The following is a 25,243-nucleotide window of genomic DNA, read 5'->3' as shown; positions in this document are numbered from 1 at the left end:
CTGGAAAAAAAAAAATAAATAAATAAAAAAAAAAAAAAAATAAATAAATAAATAAATAAATAAATAAATAAATAAATAAATAAATAAATATATATATATATATATATATATATATATATATATATATATATATATATATATATATATATATATATATATATATATATATATATATATATATATATACACACACATACACACACACACACTTAACACATTGCAAAGGCCGGAATTCTGAAACGCCCTGTTCGTACTGCCACTATTTCCAAAGGGAACAGAATTGATTATATAACCGAGTTCTCAAGTGGAGTTTCTCCTGTTAATAATGTAGAAATCTTGTTAATTTGTCACCACAACCATAAAAAAAAAAATAAATAAATAAATAAAATAAGATAAAAAAAAGCCCTTAAAACTCCGTCACTTCAGTGCTTTGTTCTCTAAATACCACTACTTTCAAAGGTAACAGAGATGACTAGCCAAGTGTATTTCTCCTGCTAATAATGCAGAAATGTAATATGTCACTAGAACCATAAAAAAACATCCTTAAAAATCTGTCACTTCAATTAGAGTCTTTTGAAAGTAGTGGTGGTGCGGAACAGAAATGTTTCATCATATAGTCTTAAATCAAGCATGGATATATATACTATTCATTCATAATATAACCCATATCACATTATCATGCATGGGTACATAAACCATACTTGCAGATATTCTTCCTGGGTACACATCATAATACATTCATATTCACATATCACCTACACATTACATTATCATTAATAAACAGCTAGGGTCTGTATTTGGAAAGGTTTTGCTTGCTCATGAGATAATTTTCAGTCACAGATAATTAGTCAGGTTCTCATGATTGTTTTTCAATGACACTGCAGAATCTCTGTTAAAGTGATCACCAGAATCACGGAAACACTCTTAGAAGCACTAATAACTAACCAGTTTATCCTTTTCATTTATCTATCTATTCATCATTATCATTGCTTTGTGCACAAAGGAAGCAAACCAAGGGCAAAAACAAATCCAAGAAAAAAGACATGCTATTGTCCTCTTCAGTAAAATAGAACTGATTGCTGGACATGAGGCAAAGAGGTAGTGCATGCAATGAGGGAATGGAGAGGCAATAATGAATGGACTTTCAAAAGCACTCATTGCATTGGGAGTCCTTAAGAAGATGCCTCAGATACACAAATACATGTTGCTAATATATGCAGAATTTTGTATCTACAAATTTTCATAACAGATTGTCAAATATAACACTGAGGTATTTAAAGTCATTTATTTTGTTTTATATACAAATTTACATATAAACCTATCTATGGTGGGATGAGCAGAGCATGGTGCCTCGCAGGGCACCTCTGCACCATATCACTGGTTAAGTACACTTCCGAGGAAACAAAACTTTGATTCATCCATGAGGATATCTGAGTATTTAGAGATTCTAGATAGAACACTACTGGCAAGAAATATATATAAAAATGGATTATATACAATGATTAGCTTTGGTTGAGTAATGCCTTAAAAGTTATTAAGAGATGTTATTGACAGAAGCCTTAATAATACTGTAATCATTGGCTCCTGCTTCATAATTATCTTAAAGAAAATAGAAGGAGCACGATTCAAAGTGTCTTCGAGAAGGACACACCTGCTCCACTCACTGGGTGTCTGCTGAACACCAGCAGTCACATTATTACATTATCTCACTCTGAAAGACAAAACTGTATTTTCTGGAAACAATGTATATTTCACTGTTATAAGTATCATTACCATTGTTAATATAGTTCTTTTTAGGAAAACAACTGGGTTATACATGTCAGTTTTGCTGTATTATGTTAGACAAACAGCAACATAAATGATTAACTACATAACAGTACAATGTTACCATAAAAATATATGTTCATTTGCCAGAGAGAGACTCAAGTAATTCACCAAAATCCTTTAAGGAGCAAGTTCCTAAGACATTATTTGGTATGAAGAGTGGGAATGGTATCAACATGACAGAAACAGAAGAGAACTGCTACACTGGTAGCCTGGGCAACAAGTCACCTACAAAAGGAAAAATGTTTGGATCATATGAAGATCACCCATTCCAGTGCACTAGGTGTAGCTTGGATGGGTAATCTTCAAGAGATCCAAAAAATTCTCTCCATTCTATATCCTTCTAGAAAATATTTTAGAATTTGGGGACAATGTTGATTTCTGCATGTTAATCTTGGGTGACTGAGGAGATGAGAGGACGATGTGACTGATGTGCTGACCGTGAGCTGGATCAGACACATCAGTCACACTCACAATGGTTGCTCTGGGCTCTGGCTGAAGTCTTGGCAACCCAATGGCTCCAGAAAACATAGCCTGGCCTCCAGAGTACCTGTGGCCCCCAACAGGAGAGGAGTGAGTGGCCTTGAGGTCCAGGTGACTCTGGGACACCTTGCTTCCTGCTGCAGGTTGGACTAGGTTGATTCTGTTCTGGGAATTTTCATCCCCATCTGGTGATCTTTGGACCCGCAGGTTTGTAAAGCTCTTCCTTGATTGGGTGCTCCTCTGTGTGCATTCTGATTCCTTGTTGACCTGCATGGCAAGAGTCTTGGAGCTGACTCTGTTGAGGTAGTGGTTTTCAGAGAGAGGTACTCGAACCTGTGTGGTGTCAGGTGATGCAACAACACTTGACACAGCACTGAGAATGCTCATCTGTGGCAGCTGCTTGTTTCCTTCTGGCGTGCTTGTTTTGGGACCCTCATTCAACTTACTTATCTTAGGGTCGACAGCTGCCGGGCCTTTCCTGGGGGCTGGCTTGGTTTCATCAGGGGTGCTTGTCTTTGGAGTTCCACCAACTCGCCTGGTGTCAACTGGTGTTCTGAGTTGTGGGGTTCTCTGGGTTGCTTTGATAGTCTCCACCTCCCCCTTGGCTGTTACTTTCACCTCTATGGGAGTCTCACCTTTCCTCTTAATGGTGACTGAGGTTGGAGTGAGTGTCTTGGATTTGAAGGGACTCTTGAGGCGTGGAGTGTCCTTGCTGCCCTCTTCCTTCTTTGGCGTTATGACATGAACTCTGGGCCGCCTGAACACCTTCATGCCTGCTTGTAAGGCCCGGCTGGTGCGGTCTTGGAGGGAGTTCCTTCTCTGAGCTGACTGTCTCCTTTTGAGGGGTGACTTGAGGGGTGTCCAGTTGGGGTGTTCAAACTTCTCCCGCAACATGGAAAACTTGCGGCGTGGCTGAGGCTGAGCTGACTGGCTTCCCCTCACTGGTGTGGCCTGGCTGTATACATGAGGGGTGCTGAGGGCAGCAGCTCCTAGGGCCTGCCGTTGATCTGCAATCTGCCCTTCTTGTGTCAGTTTCCGCTGCTCTTCTATTAATTCACTCACTTCTAGAAGCGTCTTGCTATCTGGGACAGAGATGGCACGCGTCATCTCCCGAGAGCTGTTGCGGGATGTGCTGTGGGAGGATGTTGAGCCAGCAGAACAGTTCCTCCGCATCCTTTCACTATAGTACCTAAAGGAGAGGTCAGACATGGTGGAGTAATAAAGATTACATAAGGACTCCTTCTCTCTCACATCACCAATGGTCACTACCAGGGAGGACCTACTGGTGCAGGAGGCAGCCAGAGATGAGCTCTCATCTTTTTCTGGCTTTTCCACATCCCCAACCCAGATTGTTTCATAGTTAGGGATGTAATCAACTGAATTTGACTTATTAAGAGGCCTGGTAGCCCTTAGGCGGTCCAAAACTTCCATCAGTCTATTTTCATTTTCTTTGGTATTTGGGGAGGCACAGATCTCTTCCTCTGGCTCAGTCTCCTCCAGGCAAGTTTCCAGCCTAAGAGCACTAAGGTCTGGGAGGGACCTGGACAACACAGACTCACAGTCATCAGGAGCACTCAGGGACCTGCGCAAGTGTGCTCTGAGGGTGCTGTTAGCCTCAGAACAATAACTGGAGGCCAAGGTGCTATCCAGAAGCCTTAGTCTCTCCTTGTATGTGCTGTAGTCATGAACTCTGTCTTCAATGTCAGAGTAAGTCTTCCAGTGCCTCACACCCAGCTCCCTGTTGATGTTGATGGCACAAATATTCTCATAGTCATGGGGGACAGAGGACTGCGTGGTTTGTGTGTCATCCAGAGTCGGCACCACTAAGTTTGCAGGTTTGGGAGGCAGAGTTTTCCTTGGATCATCTTTCCCTTCATATATATTCTCATAGTCTGAGTGGGAGTCAGAACTCACACCTGAAGACTCTGTTTCAATGATGTGCATCCTGTCTATCACTGCCAACTCTACATTAGGCACATGGGGAGGAGGTGGAGCCGTCTCATCACAAGTGTCATTACCGGTATGGTGGGACTTTGAGGTAATGTTGATGGTGCTGGTGGTGATGTGAGGTAGAGAGGTCAACCTGATGTCAGTCTCGGATGAGGTAAAGCCCTTTCTCCTCACACTGGTCCTGAGGATGCTGGCACTGTTGCGGTGACTTTCGTTCTTCCTGAAGCTGTTGAGGCTGGTGTGGCTGGAGCATTTGTTCTGCAGGGGAAGACCCACACAGTTTGGACTAGAATATGATGCTGGACCATCACTCTTTCTCCTTAAGCTTGATGTGTTACTCTTGTTCCTGTTTGGCTGAGGTGAGGTATTTGGACTGTTATTTGTGTCTTTTTCTACAACTTCATTTGCATTAATAGCTTTGTGATTCTGGTTAGACATATCTGCATCACCAACCTCCAATACCTCATCCCTATCCCCTGCTTGATTTTCTTTCTGTTCATCTACAGCAGGTTTACCCTCACAATCTCCCATCCCTACTTCATCTAAGCTGGAGTTCTTCTCTTCATGCTGAAACTCAGATGTTGATAGTCTGAAGTCAAGCTCTCGAGTGACAGTTCTCTCAAAGGAACCAGGACTGAGAGGTGTGGCTTCTATAACAGGTGCTCCTTCCTCACTGGTGCCATTGAGTTCTTCACTTCCAGTGCTATGAGATCTTGCTTTCCCTGGTGTCTCAAAAGCCTGATAGTCACTGGTGCAGGACACATTGGCCAGGAGGTCCTGCACTGAGCACATAGTTCCTGAAGGCCGTTGGTAGACTGGCTGAGGTATGGAGGTGTCAGGGGATGAAGATGATGTGGTTGGGGAACTCTCTAAACTAATTCCTTGAGCGGACAACACACTGGAATGATCAATGCAGTATGTTAATAATTGTATAAATATATATTGGACCAAGTGAAGATTAGCCACCACATTTACTTTTGAGTGGATGATGCTTGGTTAGATCAGATTAGATTAGGCAACATAACAATCTATCAACCTAAAAACAGGTGAGGAGGCTGATCTTCATGTGATCCTATATAGCACAAGGGAAAATGAAAAAAAAGCCTTATATTGGGTTCTATATTATGCTCAAAACTTTGTCATTTGAAAATTATACCTATATCAATAAGCATAAAACTTTCTTTTATTACACAAGTGAATAACTTTTAAATAAAATATTAAATTAAAAGGCTGTTCACTGACACACTCATGGTCAAAATTCACTTAATTGGTCTACTTCACTTCCAATGTGTTGATTTTTTTTTTTTTCAATCTCAAGTCCTCTGATCTGGTGACAATGCATTTCATAATCTGATACCTGGTAGATTTTCAATACATCATAGAATTTAAGAATGAAGGAAAATGCTAAGCACAGTGAAAGTGAAGGAGGCAGGCTTACCAATTGTTGTGCATATTAAAACATCATCAGCCGAGTCACCAAAAATTAATATATATACACTACAGAGCACAAAAGCTCTTGATAATACACCTCACAGCACAACACTTCACCTGAAGGATGTGTTGTTGTCCACAGGATACAGTGACTTGAAGGTCCTCCTGATTGACACCTTGTGCCTGAGGTTTCTTGCTTTACCCTGGCTTGGGGAAGTGGAGGAGGATGAAGATTGTGGCTTTTGTGTGGTGGCTTTACCTCCTTCCTCAAGGTCTCCAATTTTCTTACTTTTGAAGGGATTGAGAGGTCCCATCGGATGCAAGAAGCGATAATACAGCAACATACACGACAAACCTGCAAAGAAAAGTTATAATCTTTATTTTTCACACATAAAGTTCATGTACAATACCATATAGTATGTTGTCAAGACATTGCTGCTCTGAAGGTACAGACATGCTGTGACTACCTACATATATAGTGACAACAGTGTCATTCCTCCTAATACATCTCAACAAAAAACTGAAATCAAAGTTATGGAGAATGGATAAAATATACACACAATTTCAGAGAGGGCAAAAGAATCTAATTCTATTACAAAGAATACAATTTGGAAACTCAAGATATATGTCAGATCACAGTGAAAACTTAGATGTATAAGGATATAACAGTCAAGCTGGGCTACCAAGGTTCTGTTAAGAAAAGTAATGCTACCAGAAGCCTGGCCATTGTGGAGTCAGTACTGCTAACCAGACAACAGACAAAAGGTTGTGGATGCTTGATCATCAGCTTCTTCACAAAGAATTATAAATACTGGAAATTAAACCTAAAGAGCAGCTGTCCTTCTTTGAACAAAATAAACATATATACCTTACTATTAAATAAGAACATAAATCAATAAAAAAAATAAATAAATAAATAAAATAAATAAAAATAAATAAATAAATAAAACAATAAAAAATAATAGTAACAATAATAAATAAATAAATAAATGCTAGGCATGATGTAAGCATGGAAACAGTCACAGACGACAACAAAAAGCATTCTATAACAAATGCAAGTCACAGATTCAGTGAAAGGAGATTAAGTATCATTAGAAAAAGTTTTAGATTCTATAAAACATGTATATGCATATCATATTGTCTTTATACAAGGCTACCTTTTACAGAAATGCAGGGCAGCACTCAAAAATGTAAATAAGAAAAAGATAAAATATAATACTAAAGAAAGTAATATCATAAACTAGGAAAATAAAAAGCAGGAAAAGCACTGTTCCCCTCTTATTTCACAGGAATACAAAATTTCTTGGGAAGGGGATTCCAAACTCTCTGCTTTGAGAATTTTTAAAGCCAACATAATCAACTTACAGGACAAAGGGAGGTTGACAAAGCCCAAAATATGTTAAAAAGAAAAAAGCTCAGCTCTAAAGATCTAAGAGAAATTGTTGCTATTAGAAGGACTGGAAAGAGACACGAAAATCAAGCTAAAAACATTCCCTACTTTGCCTCATCATAACAGTAAACTATGGAGAGATGCCAGGATAAAATATTTAGGAATTTAAGTAAGCAATGGAACAATGAGGCACCTTGAATAAGGAATCAGGGATAAAAAATATGAAAATACTTTAACAGGTGTCACATTCATGCTGACAAATACTATTTAATTGTGACAAAAAATTATATGCAAAAGACACAAATAAACTTAATACAATAATTTCAAGAAGCTAGCATACTCACCAAGCAGCATGAGGCCACAGACTGAGCCCACAGTAGCGTACTTCAGCCACAGTGTATGAGAGCCATAGAAGTAGTAGATCACCAAACAGGCCATGTTCTCCGCCATCACCACCAGGTAGAAGGTTGCCATCCTCCAGCGTGAGTGTCCCTCCTGAGTGATGCAGGGGGTGGTTAGGAGGGAGAGGGATGGGATGCAGGAGTGTGAAGATTAGTCAAGGTTAGGTCAACTAAATTAAAGATGTGAAATGTATAGGATACTATAAATCATACCATTATGAGTAATCACCGATTGTTTACTAAATTAAGAGAAACCTACAGAGGTGCTAGCAGAGACTGAGTGCTTGAATTGAGGGGATTTTTAAGACAGTTTTATGAATATGCATTTATGTAAATAATATATGTTAATTTGTTTCCTCAACCTTTCTGAAGAATAATACTTTGACATGATTATTGTTTTCCTATTGATATTAAAGAAAATTAGCTTAGGGGCAAGGGTAACTGATGAGGTGATTAAAAATATCATAAATATTAAATTTGGGAAGTCGCAGGAACTTTACAAGTGTGAGAATCAGCTGCCCTGCTAAAAGGGTGGAGGAGGCAGTGGGACCTGCCTTCTACATCAACTAAGCCTTAGCCTTATTCCTGCATTATACTTTTCTCTGGATGCCATGCCACATGTTGAATGTCCAGTAGTATAGGTATAGTACATTAGAAATAAAATATTACAATATTGCCAAAGCCTCAAATAAATCAGCACTCACCCGAAGGTTAAAGAAGCAAAAGCAATAGGTGACAGCCATGATGAAGTTAAAGATGAATTCCTCCCACTGAGTTGCACTGAAGCCTGTCTTCTGACTCACCACCCACACAAACATGGCACTCAGGTGGAGGGCTGCGAGGAGACAGAAACACACATTACCCAACAAACTCACCTAGGCCAAGGTCACTCACCACTAAAGAGTTAGTACATCACATGAAGATCAGCTGCCCTTGGTACTTCTGGTGTGGGTAAGGTTAGATCAGATTGAGTTAGGTTAGATAAGATAAGCTAACCTAACCTAATTTAAACTATTTTAGTTGACTGCTACCTTCCTTGCTTATATTCCTATTGCACTGCTTGTAATATGTAACTACCAGTAAGGAAAATAGTATATTCTGTATTTGGCATTCAGCAGTAATTATCACAATATCACACAGCAGCTGAAAAAAAAATGCACAGCAGAAAGCTATCCATGCACACATTCAAAGCAATGATAGTCATGACCCAAGGCATGTCATTGCCTGAAGCTTTGTATATATATATACAACTCAAAATTTTATGTTATTTTCATAGAGCAATACGACACTTTATCCTGTTTACCTGAATTCCAAAACGTGTCTCCACTTGTAAAAGAGAAAATACAATCAGAACACAATAAAATCAGAGAAAGATCAGAAATACCATGGCCTATACAAATCTGAGCATTAAATAATGGAAATCTGTAACATATACATATAGTATTGTATATATATAAAATCTACAATAATAGAATTTCCTGTGTAATGACAATCATCTATAGGTGGTTTGTGTAAATAATCTCTTCTCTTGACTTAGGAATAATACTACAGAACTCACCTAGAAAGAGAAGCAGCCAACCCTCCAAGTGAGTAGCCACCAATGCCAGGGCCAACACCCGTGCCCCAATCATGCCGGCGCGCCACATAGTCTGCAGCACCAGTCCAGACACGGTCATCTTGTGCTTGTCCAGGCGGGTGTTGCGCATGGCCTTGGTGTACGCTGCAATCCCCCAGCCCAGGGAGACCATGGATGTGAAGGCTGTGATGGCTGGGGAAGGGTAAATCACATTAGTGGATATGATTGCCAAGGTGTGTTGACAAATTCTACAGACAAACCATTGCTAATAATTAGGTGATTTAATCAAAAGTCAGGGAGATCATGGAGGTGACAGTGATGACTGGAGACAGGCAAACAACTACAAATAGATGCTACAGTCCTGATTGCATTAAGCAAAAAGGAGTGCATTTTTCATGAATATCAAAGGCTACACTTTTCTCCATTCACTGGATGCAGGAAGTGTGACAAAATAATCTCATGGTAAGTAGAGGACAGAATATCAGAGTATAGAAGAGAAGGGTGTGCTTCTTAGGTAGGAAAAAATGTAGACTATCCATGCCCATCCTGCCAGGGAGCGATCATCAGGAAAGACTAGATGAGAATGATCCTTCACCTGGATAAAATAATTAAGAATGCAATAATGAGGAAATACATGGAGTAGGTAGTGAATATAAATGTTATGGATGCAATACAATGGGCTTCTTCATAAATAGGCCAAAGTTTGAGTAAATACCTCTAGGAAAAAGAATCTTTGGAATGCTTTTACAGTGTGTTCAAAGGGTGAAAACTAAAGGTAGATATTAACTAAAGTAAGGTAACTGTCTAAAATTAACACCAGTGAAGAGGTAAAATTTTTTGTCAAAGGTAAAAAATTCATCCCCCTGGCAAGATGACTTCAAGTTAAATGAAAATACAGAAGGCCTATAAATTTTCAGTATTTTGCTGTAATCCATTCTCCACTCAGTGATTAAGGTAGAGGAAAGGTGAGATATGTACTAGCATTCTATTTATATTTCTGGTGCATAGGAGATATGGAATGACACTTGTTTGGGTTTCCAGTCCTGGTCAATGTTCTCTCTGTTTAGGCATCTGTCCAAGCATTCACTCAGCTAGCATTCAAATATTCCATTAACAAAGTTCCATTATAACTCAGAGCAGAGTACACCCACCAGTCCAGGCGCTGTAGTCATGGTCTGACAGCATGATGTACACCTGCAGGACAAGCTGTGGTGCAGACTCCAGGAAGGACTCAAACATCCTCAGCATGCAGACGTCACTCTGCTGGTGATACAGTTCATCAAAGTCCTCCAGGTCCCCACTCCTGCGTGCCTTCAGACCCATTTGGAACATGAGGATGTACCTGGAGAACAACAGGGATGGAAGCAACACATCAGTAAACACTATTTGACTTTAAGGATGAGCTACTTTCTTTGAAACTTGTTAGTAATAAAAGACTGATAAATCACAAATGACGGCAGATATCCATCATTTAACCTTTCAATGCATTCCTTGATACTTTTTTCTTCTCTGTTTCTGAGTATAGATTCTGCATTCTTGGACTGGAGCAATGAACAAAACTATTTTACTCATAATTAAAAAAATTGCAAATAAAATGTTTGAGAAAGATTCACCCCTTAATTTATTAAATTTCATGTCATTTGAGGTAAATTTTAATCATTAACAACTATGAACTATGTAGATCTTATGTTTTAAATGTGAAGTCAGTAATATCAAGTTAAACCTTCACAAAATAAGAACATTGACACCTTTATGAAGTCATTACACATTACATTTGAAAAGAAAAAAGCAGCAGTTGCTTACAAATTGAGCAGTGCTGCACATGAAGACTCTTACCTCTGCATAATGCCAGTCTGACAGATGTGGGCTAGCCAGTACACTTTGGGGATGGTTTGTTTGTCCGCTATGTGCCAGCGGATTGATAGCACCATCACCACCATGGAGGGCACCACCACCAGGGACAGAGTGAGGCCAGCCCATGTTACCGAGCCAGCCAGGAAGTAACGAGCCACCAAATGTAAGTCTGCAACAACAATACACAATCAGATTCTAGTCTACTTATCTAACTCCTTTTCCTAGGTACTCCACTCAAGATGATTGCAATGATGAAATACCCCAAGGCAGCAGCCAACCATCTCACAAAATGACAGGTGAGAACACTTTGGGAGAATTGTGGCTACACAAGTAGCCACACTAGACAACAGGGATTTATGGCACGGTTATGTTAGTAACTGATGCTCAGTGGCTGGGTGGGCTGAGCCACCACACTGTCACAGAACCAAAGCCAACAGGAATTAAAGTCAAATGGGAAAATTATGGGGATATACTATACATCCCCAAGTACCAGACACACAGCACCAAGGCAGCTCTGAGTGCTCCCTACAACATACTTATGTAAAGTTATGTCCAGCATCAGGTGTCACTTATTCATGGATACCCAGCTGTCTCAGTGAGACAAATTCACACTACACCTGTGAATCCCCATCAATAGTCTGTTAAGGCTTGCAAAAATAATACCACACAAAAATTCTGCTGTCATTACCAACACTTAAAAATTAACTTAAAAACAGAAAGAATGCTGTTACTCTGAAATAAAAGAATTTGTGATAATATTCAACAACCAAACTATATTATGCTTTACAACATGCACAGATAAGCCACCACCACTGTAGACTACAAGGGACTGAGATAGTCAGTGACCATCAAAATCTAAGGTACCACCAGAGATGATTAGTGTACAGTTCTGCAAGAACTAAACTAACAATGAATTAAAGAGAGCTGGGATGTGATTGACAGCTGCCTTCACTGAAAGTATCTGACAGGTGCTGCACCAAACCTGTGCCTCCACAGTGCCTACACTTGCATTATGTTAGTGGTGAACACTTCTGCAAACCACAAATTCTATAACTGCAGAATTCCAATTTTATTTGGAATTATAGTTTTCTGTTTATGGATGGATTTCTGTGAATACAATCATGTCAGGAACCTGTTCTTTCAGGGTTGGAATATTATAAAACCCAAAAAAAGGCAAATCTGACCTCAGAGGAAATGTGGACTTGTTGGCAGGGAACTCTGACTATGACATGTGTCTGAGTGCACTCACACTGGTTAAAGACTCCTGGCAGGATGAATATAATGTACAGAATTGGGTGATGTTACTAATGTCACTATGATTACAAATTAATCAACTTTGTGAGTCACAAAAACAACTTGCTTTACAATTAATTTTAGAAAATGGAAGTCACAGTAAAGTTGGACTGGGATGGTGGGTGATCTATGGTGTCCATTATGGATACCTAAGTAATGTTTCATATTACAAATGACTTGATTCTTTATATTACCAAGATTTATCCCCCTGTTCATGGACTTTATAGTAAAAATCACGGAACTGGTTTGCGTTTTCAGTTATGCACAAGCAGAACTGCACATTCCATGAGTTTTGTGGATTTTTAGTCTTGGAAGGTGATAAAATATGCAAAGCTGTGTCTGCAGAGGCACACCCCTGCTACATGCACAACACATTACCACACCAGTGAACATTTGTACCCACTGTCACAAACAACAGTAGCCACAAACTACATCTTTCTCTTCCTTTACACTGTAGGTAGTGTAGTAAAATAAAAATAAAAAAGTTGAGTAAGGACCCAGATATCTGCTATTCAAATTCCCTTGTAACTGATTATAAAACCCAAGTGGGCATAAAACACAGTAACTTAAAATCAAAGCACAGTCCCCTTATGTAGTGTACAAGGCTACACCAAAGTAATTGTCCTGCTGTCAGACGCACTTTCTGTGTAAAAACGAGCTGCTGCTTTTTTCACAGATAAGGTAACCAGTAAGCCACCAACCATCCCTTGTACCTTTGTGTGGCAATCAGCGCAACAAACAGTCCCCTGCATTACCGTGGCAGCAAACCCTTCCCACCATTAGGACGTACAGACACCATTAACAAACATCCCAGAGTTCACGTAAGGCGGGACAAGGGTTTGCATGCATCACGTCAGATACCGGGTGGTGGTGGGTGGGCGTCACAGAACCCAGGGCACGGACGCCCCAACACTGCACTACACACACACTTCTCTGAACTTGAGAATTCCTGCAAACAAGTCCTTCGATCCATGGAGTGAGGTATCAAGGAAACCAAGTTACTCAGTCACTCAGCGGGCACAAAATCACGTAATCCCAATAGTAAGGGCCAGGTACAGGTGGAGGGGCCTCACCTGTGCCCACGTCCACCAGGAAGGTCACCATGGACGTCACCATGAACACGCTGTCGAATATCGTGAAGGTGGGCATCTTGGCTTCCCTGACTTTGCCATCAGTCCTCGGAGGAGGCTGGCAGGGTGTGGGGACGACACAAGACCCATCTGAAGTGCCCGCCATCAAACCGTTGAGCCAGCCTCCTCCACCACCGCTGCCAACACTACCGACTTTTGTTTACTCTACACTACCTTACGCAATTACCATGAACATCCATAAAACACACAATGAAACCAAAGTGTCCTATACGTATCCGTAATGCAAAGCTAAAATACACGAGGACAGCCGTAAATTATTATGTAATAGTGAAATAAATGTGTATCAGTGGCTGGCTGAGCGGATGAGATTGGCCAGCCTGTACCAGGTGTTCCTACATCCTTAGCAGCGAGAAAAAAGTACCTTCTTGTCCTCACGTTCCTATGACTGATCTCACCCCATTAAAAGGTCACCGAATCGTTATTTCTGCTCACAAAACTATACGAACATAAGAACACACTTTACATCATCTACAAACACGCAAAAATCAATTAAAAACAACATACACAACTCTATAACCAACATCGCTCACTTTTAATAACTTTCAATAACAACCTGTAATTCCTTTTTCAACTCCACAAACTTAACATATGATACATGACTTCGTACAACGTTAGCTTACTCTCGTACAAGGCTGGGAAGGAGGGCAAAATAACTACAAGAAATAGGGTTGCGGGTGACGTTGGGTTCCCTGCCTTTTGTATCCTGTGTTAAAGGGACCAATGGAGCGGATGGGGGAGGGACAGAGGGAGAGGGAGAACTGGGGAATGGGGGCACGGGAGCAATGGGGGAGCTGTGGCACGTGAAAGACTTCCCGTTGAGGCATTACTAAGGGGCTGGACGGGTACTCTGCCCCTTAGCAATCAAACAGGGGCAGCCAGAAGCGATTTCGTTACGTTATGGTTATGTATGAATGTATGAATGTATCTCTCTCTCTCTCTCTCTCTCTCTCTCTCTCTCTGTTCTTGTTTTTCCTCAAATTTACAAGTTTTATTCCTTCTATCATTTCTTCCGTTTCATTTTTCCTTTCTATCAGATCTAACACGAAACAAAGCAGAACATACGAAATCTCTCTCTCTCTCTCTCTCTCTCTCTCTCTCTCTCTCTCTCTCTCTCTCTCTCTCTCTCTCTCTCTCTCTCTCTCTCTCTAACGCAAAACTCATCATGACTCCACACCACGTTAAGTTTTCAGGAAATACCTACGCTCCCCATCACAGTCAGCGTGTTCAAACATCTTACCTCCTATTCGTCTATACATACTCGTATAAGCTCACCCATTGCGTGCGGAAACCTAACTTCTCTCCCCCGATATTATTACCCAGAGAAAAAAGAGCTCAAGTTGGCTATAATTACAGGAAGCACGTGTCGCCCTTAGGCACTCCAAGGTTTCGAACACCTGGGGTCTCTTAAACATTTCAGCGACTTCTCCAGACGATTCTAAAAGCACTAATGGAAGCTACTGGCGTTTATCAAGGGTGTTTTTTTGTAAGATTCCAGTAGTAGTTTAGCACCGTGAATTAAAATATATAACATCCATGAAAGCCAGATTAATAATTTCTGTGGTTTGAAAACAGTTGTTATGAGAGTTTACAGTCTTTCAATATACGAGAGAGAGAGAGAGAGAGAGAGAGAGAGAGAGAGAGAGAGAGAGAGAGAGAGAGAGAGAGAGAGAGAGACTTGACATATTAACCTTAAACTCCCTATATCTTACTATCATTCGCTTCTGTTAAAGTGAGGTGAGATAGCGAGGTGAGGGAAGGGAGTGAGAGGGAGAGGGAGTGGAGGAAGGCAGGTGAGGGACAGAAGGAAGGAGAGGGAAGGAGGGAGGAGGGTGCGAAGTGACGGTTGCAGCTTGGGAGGAAGCGGTGACTAGAGAATAGAGGCGATGGTCGGTTCCTCGTCTTCTTGCTCTCTCTCTCTCTCTCTCTCTCTCTCTCTCTCTCTCTCTCTCTCTCTCTCTCTCTCTCTCTCTCTGTCTTCTCATATTTCATTCTCCTCTCCCTCCTTTCCATATCTCACACGAAACAAGGTAGAAAACCTGTCAGAAATACGTATTGAAAATGCACAAGGGTTTCATAGGGCAGTGAATAATGTGAGTTTTTGAAAGAAGAGAAGAATGAGGATAGAAGTTGAGAAATATTGCGTAAAGTCGAGGGACAAAAATAGACCTGCAAAATCTGGGAGATCTGAACGAAGGGAAGAGAGTGATCAGAGGAGAGTGGAGGTGAGAGGAATGGAGGGAGAGCGGGAGGGACAGAGATAAGGGGCAAGGAACATAGGCTACTGCATATTTGGAGAAGTGGGAAGTTGTGTGTGGAAGAATACGAGGGTAATTGAGTGTTTTTCAGCATTCACTTACATTCAAGAATAAATGCTCATATAAAGGTCATAACACGATAATTTATATATGAAACAAAAAGAAAGCTATATTTTCCTAAAGACTCTGCCCAAACTTTATGTGATGAAAGAACAACAATAAAAAAAGAATAAAAAGAATAATGGACCCTATAAAAATGTGTAATTATCGTACTTTCAATATAGGAAAAGTTACGTTTTTTGTAGAAGTGTTTTTTTTTTTGTAAAGGTGTTTTGACAACGAACAATTTTTTTTTTTTTTCATTGAATGGACTCAGCTTTCTGTCTGCGGCCGTTGGGAGCTAATCGTGTTCTGAAGGGTCAGGGTCTTAGGAGAAGCTTCCTTTAGCAGACTCGATCGCTTATCCACCCTCAGCAAACATTTGATCCGGAAAAATTTGTATAAAAAAATAAGATCTAATCGTTCATCCACACAGCCGAAATAAGAGACAGACTTGTGACTTAGAATTTAAGGTTTTGTATTTATTTATGTTCGTCTGAAGAAGGTTTTGAGGCAGGAGAATGTGTTTCGGGGAGGCGGTCAGAGGGATTAGCGTGGACAAAGGGCGCAGAGGAATTTTAGGAGCCTCGTTTAGCATCCAGCACCGTCGCTTCTGAAATACCTGTGAGTGTTGTGACGTCACCTGGAAACTGGGGAGTGTACGAGCCATGCGAGGCGCCGCGTGAAGGTACGGTGGACAGCGACAGTCTGTACTGAGGCTAAGGTACTGAGAAAGCGTGGGAAAGAAGAGATAAATAAGGGTTACTGAAAAAAAAGGAGGAAAAGAAGGAAAAACATATATATACGTATAAAAAAGAAAAAAAAGACGAAAACAACACATATAACACATAAATTAAATGGAAAACATAGAGAAACAAAAAAAAAAAAACTACAACACTGACAATAACTCAACCAAAGAAAACGTACGCAAGGCATTACCTATAGAAAACTGAACAGAAAACAAAAACATAACCTTTAATATATCTAGACGGTTCTAAGCACGATTTATTCTCGCGTGGCAACTGGCCCTCTTGGATCGTGAGACAGTCCCGGCAGCTGAGAGGAAGAAGAGGAGACCAGGGGACCGTTGCGGGACAGCTGCAGGGAGGGCGAGAAGTAGCGGGAAGGGAAGGAAGGGAAGGAGGGTGGGAGGGAGAGCGGGAAGGAAGGAAGGAGAAAGCTAACAAGGAAGAGTGTGATGATGAAAACAACTACAATAATGAGAAAGAGAAGGAAGAGGGGTGAGGAAGGTGAGAGGTGGCGTGATAACGAGGAAGGAAAGAGATGGAGGAGGTGAAGGGAGGATAAACTAACACATTACAACAAGAAAACAAAGGAAAAATCAAATAACGAAATAATACGAAGAGAAAAAGAGAAAAGAAGTGAGGAAACAGGAAAATGGTATAATGACGAAGAACGAGAGAGTTGAAGAAAGGACGATAAAACTAAAAAGGAAGCATTACAACATAAAATAAATAATAATAATAACGAAATAATAAAAAGAGAAAATAGAGAGAAATAAGGGAAAGAGTGAAATGGCAAAATAATGGAAAGAAAGAAAGAAAGAAAGAAAGAGAAAGAAAAAAATAAAGAAAGATGTAAAGACAGCGTAGGAATAATAATAAAAGAAAACAGAAAGAGGGAGAGAGGAGGGAAAGATGACGACAGAAGGAATAGAACGAAAGAAAGGAAGAACAGGAGGAGACATGACTACTAAAATGAAGGAATAAGGTAACAATGGAAGAGAACGAAACAATATGGAGATAGAGAAGGAGGAGGAAAAGGAAGGGGTGAGGAAAGGAGAAGGAGGTATAACAAAGGAGAACGAAAGAAAGAGGGAAGAGATGAAGGCATGATGACGCGAAGGAATATGGGTGGAGAGAAAGGGAAGCAATAGCGAGAAACGAAAGCAGTGGGAAAGAAAACCGGAAAACGAAAGCAAAAGAGAAACGGCGTGGAAGAGAGAAAGAGAAAGAGGCGATGAAAGGAAATACGTAAGAAGGAAGGTAAGATTAACAATGGACAGCATCCAGTGAAAAAAAAAAAAAATAATGAGTTGTTTTAGATACTGCGATACCTAAGGAAGAGAAGACGAATAGATTAATGTATGAAAAGAAGTAGATAATTAAGAATGGCAGTATGTAAACAAATATAAATAAATGAAAAAAAAACAACTGAAATATAAACAAGCAAGTAAAAATAATAATAAAGGACGAATAAAGAGACAAGATTATATAAGAAAAATAAATTTGAACAATCGAACAAAAAAAAAAAAAATGAAAATGATTATGTAGTAAATAAATAAATAAATAAAAACATCCCATTAATGTACACAATATAAATAAAAATGAATAAGAAAATAAGAAAAACGTAAATTATTTCCCATCCACCCCCACCACCAAAAAAAAAAAAAAAAAAAAAGAAACGCGGGTCTCTCTCAAAAAACCTTTCATAAGAGTAATGGAGAGGCGCCCACAGCCCTGCTAATGGCCGTGACCTGCTCCTTTATATTCACTAATAGGATCTAACTCCCTATTAATCATAAGCCATTAAGCCTCACCTATTTCTTCATTACGATAGGCCTTGAACATCCACTCATTCACATTTCTTTCCTCTTCCTCTTCTTCTTCCTCTTCCTTCTCTTCTTCCTTATTATCTTTTTGTCCTTCCTTCTACTTCTCGATCATTTTTCTTCTTTCTTCTCCTCCTTGTCCTCTCTTTGTCCTTCTTCTTCATCATCTTTCCTATTTCTCGATTACTTATTTTTTTCTTCTTCCTCCTCCTCCTCCTCCTCCTCCTTGTCCTCTCTCTGTCCTTCCTCCTTATAATCACGTTTGCTATTTCTCGATTATTTTCTCTTCCTTCTTCCTCCTCCTCTTCTGTGTCTTCTCTTTTGTCCTTCTTTTTACCCTCATAACTTTTTCTATTCGTTTGTATTTTCTTCTTTCTCTTTCTCTTTCTTGTCCTCTCTTTGTCCTTCTTTCCCCTCCATTATTTATCTTTCTTCTTCCTTATCCTCATCCTTGTGATCTCTCTGTCTCCTTTCTCATCGTAAAATTTGCCTATTTCTTGCTTAATTTTTCTTCCTTACTTGTCATTTTCTTCTTTTCTTGGTCTTTGCTCTCCTCCTCCTCCTCCTCCTCCTCTTCCTCCTCCGTCCTCGTTCTCATTCCACTTTTTCTTCGTTTTCCCTTCTTTTCTTTTTCCTTCTTTCTCTAATATTCTTCACTCAAGTCATTATCGTCTTCCTACTCCTCTTCCTCTTCCCTCCCATCCACCTCAGTGTCCCTTCCGTCCCTCCTCTTTCTCCTCTTTGTCTTCCTCGGTCTCCTACTCCTCCTTGTCTTAGTCTCCTCGTCCTCCTTTTCCTTCTCTTTCACGTCTTGTATCTCATTCTTTTAATTATACAGAGTAACTTACGACAAACAGTCTTGTATATGCCAACAAGTATGATGTTGTTCTTCGTTTGTGTTCCTTTGTTACTTATCCTCTTCCTCCTCCTCCTCCTCCTTCTCGTTTTCTTCGTCCTTACTATCCTACATCTCTTACTTTGAATTGAATAGTACAGCTTATGGTAGTTTAGTAAGGGCCAATAGATCTGATGCTACTCTTTCTTCCTTCGTGTTCCCTTGTGTTACTTATTCTTTTCATTTCCTTCGCTTTTATCTCTCTTACTTTGAATTAGATAGCAAAGGTCATGAGTCTTTTCAAGGCCAACGGATCTGATGCTACCAATTCTTCCTTTGTGTTCCCTTGTGCTACTCCTATTCCTCGTCCTCGCAGTACCGGGAGACGCGGAGGGCAGTACTTAGCTGTTCTCACTGCCTAATAATAGCCTTCACCACCACTACCACCACCACTACCACCGCGCAGCCCACATATCACGGGTAGGCCTACTGAGGAAGGCAGGGAGGCCGAGTCTGGGTGGGCTGGAGACAATGCTCGCCATCTAGACCTCAACAGAGCCTTTGTCAATGTGTTTACTTGGTCTTCGGAGCGAATGTTGTGGGGACTTTTGCTGCGCAGGGGGGACTTAGCTAAATGCGCTCCGTTTTCTGTTGATGGGTGTGATAGGGGAGTGGCAGACCTGTGTTGGTAGTTGGTAAGTGTTATTATGATTATGATTTCTCTTCACTGGAGAGAGAGAGAGAGAGAGAGAGAGAGAGAGAGAGAGAGAGAGAGAGAGAGAGAGAGAGAGAGAGAAGTAGATTATGATTACTCTTTTAACCTACAATACAGATGACGGAAAGAATAATAAACAAATAATCAAACGTGTTATCATCAGTGGAGTGAAGTTCCAATAAGAAAATTTGATGAAAAAAAGTGCAGACAAATCTTTCAATGACAAATTATTATTATTATTATTATTATTATTATTATTATTATTATTCAGCACCACCACCACCACCAATTATAACAACGTAAAATAAATACGAACGAAATATATAAATAACCATAACTTTCCTTTTAAACTAACATAAGCTGAAGATAAGTCAACCAACCACAAAAAAAAAAGAAAAAAAACCGCACAAAGAAAACAATTACCTTATTAACCTTTACACTAATACAAATTAAAACAAACTGACAAGAAAAAAAAAGAAAACCAGTGATCTTAGGTGACACAGATAATTAAACTGGATTCCCGTGCTTTATCTGCCCTGGGAACTTCAATTAGGGGATAAAATAAAGTCCACATTTGTAGCGTCAGCGAGTCAGCAATGATGTGTGTGGCCGACCCTTACAAGACCCTTAAGGGGAACCACCAGGGAAATTCGTTATCCGACCCCACAAATTTTAGGTTTCATTGCCATTCTACAAATTAAAGGATCGAGGGGAACCGGCCATTAAGAGAGGGAGAGGGAGAGAGGGAGTGGGAGGGAGGGAAAGAAGGGTACTGGGTGAGGAAAGAAATGCGAGGAATGAAAAATAACTTGTGTGGGTTCGGACATGATGTTAAGTGCGGTTAATTATTATATTTTTCTACTGTACACAGCTACCATTAGGCCTGCTTGTGTGTGTATGTGTGTAGTAGTAGTAGTAGTAGTAGTAGTAGTAGTAGTATACATGGTCATATAAACATTCTTTTGTCCCTATTCAATTTTTCTTTCGTGTGTGTGTGTGTGTGTATATGTATGTGTGTGTGTGTGTTGTAATATATATAGACCCTACATTCTTCTGGCCCTTTCTGTATCCATTCAATTTTTATTTCAGGTGTGTGTGTGTGTGTGTGTGTGTGTGTGTGTGTGTGTGTGTGTGTGTGTGTGAGGGTGTCATATGGTCAATGTAAGGGAGGGAGAGGAGGGAGGGAGGGAAGGAGGAAGGGAAAGAGAAGGGAGAGGATGATGGAGGAATGGAGGGAAAGGAGGGAGGGGGGGGCAGGAGGGAGGGGAGGGTAGGGGAAGCCATGGTCACTGTCTCCTCAGCTATCCATAAATTTTTTCCCTCACTACAGACTGACACACAACGCTGGCCACGGAAAATGCTCCTAGAAACACGCACAAGTTACTGGCAAACACCGCGAAAACTTACGAAAAGAGACGCAAGGAAATAAGAAAAATATAACGGAGACATGCTATATCTATTTGTGTTCTTGTATTAATAGTTGTAAAAAAAAAGGAAAAAAGTGAGAAAAATTTACGAAAGAAAAAAAAAAAAAAAAAAGTGGCGGGGGGGAGGAAGGAAGGGAATGAGCTCGTATCCCTTATTCTCTTATTTACGTTCTCTTCATAACATTTCTAGACAAAAAGGGAAAAATGATAACAATAGATTCACACACACACACAGAAAAAAAAAAAGGAGAAAGAAAATGGGCAATAATCCTGTCAACCATTTTTCACCGACTTAAAAAAAAAAGAAAAGAAAAAAGAAAGAAAACGAGAAAAAAAGGGTCACTGTTTCAAGCTGGGCAAAAGAACAAATACGTCTTTGTCTCCATGACCTCGCCTCCCCCTTTGAGGTCAACCGCAGCCAACGAGGCGTGACCCAATACCCGTCAAGTAATGTGAGCTGCGGGGAGAGTGCGGCTGGGTTAAGCTGGGTCAGGAGGGCAGCCTGGGTGGTAGTGGTGGTGGTGGTAGCGGTGGTGGTAGAAGTAGTGGCTTGTAGTAGTAGTAGTAGTAGTAGTAGTAGTAGTAGTAGTAGTAGTAGTAGTAGTTGCAGAAGCAGCAGCAGGAGGAGAAGAAAGAGAAGAGATATTGTAGAAGTAGTATTAGTTTTTTTTCTGTTATTGTAGGTGTAGAAAGAAGAAAAAGGAGGAGGAGGAAGAGAAGAAAGAAGAAAAGGAATAATAGTATTAGTACCAACTGTTGTGTCTAATATTGGAAACAGTACTAGTATTGGTATTCAGTATTCTTATAAAAAGTATTTATAGAACAAACAACTCTAAATCTGCACTAATATTTTACTGAAATTAATAAACAAAATACGGAAAAGTTATGAATCCCATACTCATAGTCTCAACTATTTATATAAGCAACTCCTCAAAGTACATCATAGAAAATTGAACTTTTAACGTTTTCTTCTGTGATTCACCCCATACTTGCATATTTATCTGTCTTGGCCCAAGGTGAAAACAATCTGGTGTAGCGATAATTTAGAGAGAGAGAGAGAGAGAGAGAGAGAGAGAGAGAGAGAGAGAGAGAGAGAGAGAGAGAGAGAGAGAGAGAGAGAGAGAGAGAGAGAGAGAGAGAGAGTAAAGGAAAAGAAGATAACGCATAGATATAGAGGATACGAAACAACATGGAATAACACAAATTAAATAAGAAGCTAATCAGAATCTACTCAACATAACAAATAAATAAATAAAATATACAAATAAAGTATCAACACCATTTGCTCACAAGAATTACTCAATAAAAAAAAAAAAACATGGAAAACGTATACAAAATAAACTGCAAACAAACAGTAAACAAAAAATAAATAAATAAAAATAAAGAAGAAGAAAGGTGAATACAATGTTATTTTTATTCCTTTCCTTTCTCCTCCACCCTTCCACCTTGTCTCTTCCTCTCGTCCTTCTTCCTTCCATCATTCCACCTCACTCCTCTACCTTCCTTTCCCTTCCTTCCCTTCACCACACTCCTTTATTCTTCGCCTATTTCTTACTTCCTTTTCTTTTTACCTGGTTCCGTTCTTTCATTCCTATCCTTCCATCACAGTTATTATTATCTTATCCATTTCTTCCCCTTCATTCTTCATCATTCCTGCCACCCATTCTTCCACTCAATTATTCCACACTTCCATCTTCTCCACTTTTCCCTTTTTTTCCTTCTATCATATTATCAATGTACTATTATTTTCCTCTTTCTTTAAATTCCGTTTTTTTTCCTCTCTCTCTGTCTGTCTCTTTCTCCTACTTCTAGTTTCTGCGTCTTTCTTTGCTTTTCCTCCTCTTCTTTTTCGTTCCTGTGGTCTCCTTTCCTTCCCATCTTTCTAGTTCGTATTCTTTTTCGTTCTCCTTCTATCTCCCTTTCCTTTTTTTCTATCCTTTCCTTCTCACCTTTTTAGTTCATTTTCCCTTTTCTCTTCCTTTAAACTCATTTTTCCTCTTCTCCTTCCAGCTTATTTTCCTTTTTTCCTTTTTTTTTTTCTTCCATCCATTCCTTTCTCATTTTAGAACTTCATCCTCTCCTTCTTCTTTCTTGCTCTTCTGTCCTCTCTTTTCCTTCCTATCTATTCCTTCCTTTCCCTCCACATTTTATTTCCTTTTTCTCTCCCTTTTCCTCCTTGCTCTCCTGTCCTCGCTTCCTTTCCTTTCCCTCTCCTTCCTTCCTTCCTTCCTTTCCCTTCTCTTCCACCTCTCCTGTCCTCTCCTTTCCTTTCCATCCATTCCTTCATTTTCCTTCCGCCACCACCACCACCACCACCACACCCTATCCCTAGCTCGTATCAGAAGCATTATTTATAGGGATATTTATCACCACCTACACCCTCCCCCCCTTCCCTGCCCCCCACAGTGATAACACCTCGCCATATAAAAACTTGGGTGGCGGTCTTTCCTACCTAACTGTGGATATTTAATTGTAGGGTATTGTTTCTCAGTCGTTGTTATTGATGTCGTTATTGCTGTGAAGTAAGTCAGATTAAGGAGGAAGAGGTACCACACTATATTCTAAAACACTTCCTCACCGCATCGTCACTACGTTCAAAAGGCTCTAGTTGAAGTGACACGGGTTTTCGAGGCTATTTTTCAGGTTCTAGGGAGAGATGAACAAGATTCCTGTGTTATCAACAGGAGAAACACTCTTGAGAACTCGGCTAATCATCTCTGTGGGCTTTGAAAACGGTCGTGGTGAGAGAGCAAAGCGCTTCAGAATACGAACCTAAATGTTACTGATATTTGAAACGAAGAAAATGTGTTACAATGTGTGTTTTTATTGGGGTTGCTGTTTTAATTATCATTCTATGGTTTTGTTGTTGTCTTCACGGTGAGAGAGAGAGAGAGAGAGAGAGAGAGAGAGAGAGAGAGAGAGAGAGAGAGAGAGAGAGAGAGAGAGAGAGAGAGAGGAAGCTGGTTAGAGTTGAGTCGAAATGGAACAGGACCGGACCGAAAAGCGGATGGGAGAGGAGGAGGAGGAGGAAGAGGAGGAGGCTCGCAGAATGACCGTGGCCGACCAAGCCTTAAGGGAACCCGTGGGACGCATTACGAAGCTCATTTGATGCAGTAATACCACCAAAGGAGGGAGAGGGAGGCGTGGGGGGAGGGAGAGTGGGAGAGGAGCTGAAGGAAGGGGAAGGAGTCTGCTCTCTGATAAGGAAACCTGGAAAGAAGAAAAGAAGGTACTGGAGAGAGAGAGAGAGAGAGAGAGAGAGAGAGAGAGAGAGAGAGAGAGAGAGAGAGAGAGAGAGAGAGAGAGAGATGGCTAGACACTCATACTATCATACTAATAACTATTCACACTTATACTATTACATGATATGGTTTCCTTCATATTTTATACCACTATTTATTCATTCATCTATTATTTTTACACAAGAAAGGAGAATTATAACTACAAGACTGTAAGACACCTCATGTACTCGTGTCATGTACAGTAGATGATAGAGAAGTAGGAATGTTATAGCTGTGTTCATAATAAGCGAATAATCTAAAGCTTGACAGGAAAGCACACTATGTTGGATATAAGCAAAGGGTTCGAGCTGTTGAGAGAGCTGTTCAGACTGTTCAGAGTGAGAGACTAGAGAGGAATGAGAGGGGTAGCAGTAGTAGTAGTAGTAGTAGTAGTAGTAGTAGTAGTAGTAGTAGTAGTAGTTTGAGAAGGAAAAGGAAGAACAACATAAAAAAAAGAGAGAATACGTTGCTGTTAGAGGATAAAATATAAATTGAGAAAACACACACACACACACACACACACACACACACACACACACACACACACACGAAAATACAATCCACACCAAGAAAACAACAACAACAAACTCAATAACTATACCCCATCACCGGAGCCGCCCTTTCTTGCACCCTCAACTCTCCCTTCCTCCCTTCCTTCCTTCCCCGCGACACAAACAAAAGACGATCGTCACCCTGCCGCACTCCG

The 25,243-nt window shown here is 40.2% G+C and overlaps 1 protein-coding gene across 2 annotated transcripts; it reads right to left on the bottom strand.

Moving 5' to 3' along the window:
* Positions 1-1,271: 1,271 nt before the first annotated feature.
* LOC135112087 (uncharacterized) lies at positions 1,272-25,243 on the bottom strand. 2 transcript variants are annotated; one of them, XM_064026036.1, is made up of 8 exons: positions 25,139-25,243; positions 10,892-11,078; positions 10,207-10,397; positions 9,038-9,247; positions 8,184-8,314; positions 7,423-7,573; positions 5,806-6,043; positions 1,272-5,155 (listed from the first exon to the last, which is right to left on the bottom strand). In XM_064026036.1, exons 2-8 carry the CDS (start codon positions 10,993-10,995, stop codon positions 2,158-2,160), a joined length of 4,023 nt encoding a protein of 1,340 aa, XP_063882106.1. In that variant the 5' UTR covers positions 10,996-11,078; positions 25,139-25,243; the 3' UTR covers positions 1,272-2,157. The 2 variants fall into 2 exon arrangements, with proteins under 2 accessions (XP_063882106.1, XP_063882105.1); XM_064026035.1 differs by lacking the exon at positions 25,139-25,243 and adding an exon at positions 13,276-13,478.

Source organism: Scylla paramamosain, chromosome 23 (genome assembly GCF_035594125.1).
Source record: "Scylla paramamosain isolate STU-SP2022 chromosome 23, ASM3559412v1, whole genome shotgun sequence".
Classification (NCBI taxonomy): domain Eukaryota; kingdom Metazoa; phylum Arthropoda; class Malacostraca; order Decapoda; family Portunidae; genus Scylla; species Scylla paramamosain.
Note: the sequence above shows the minus strand (reverse complement) of the source record. Positions and strands in the feature narration are given on the sequence as shown.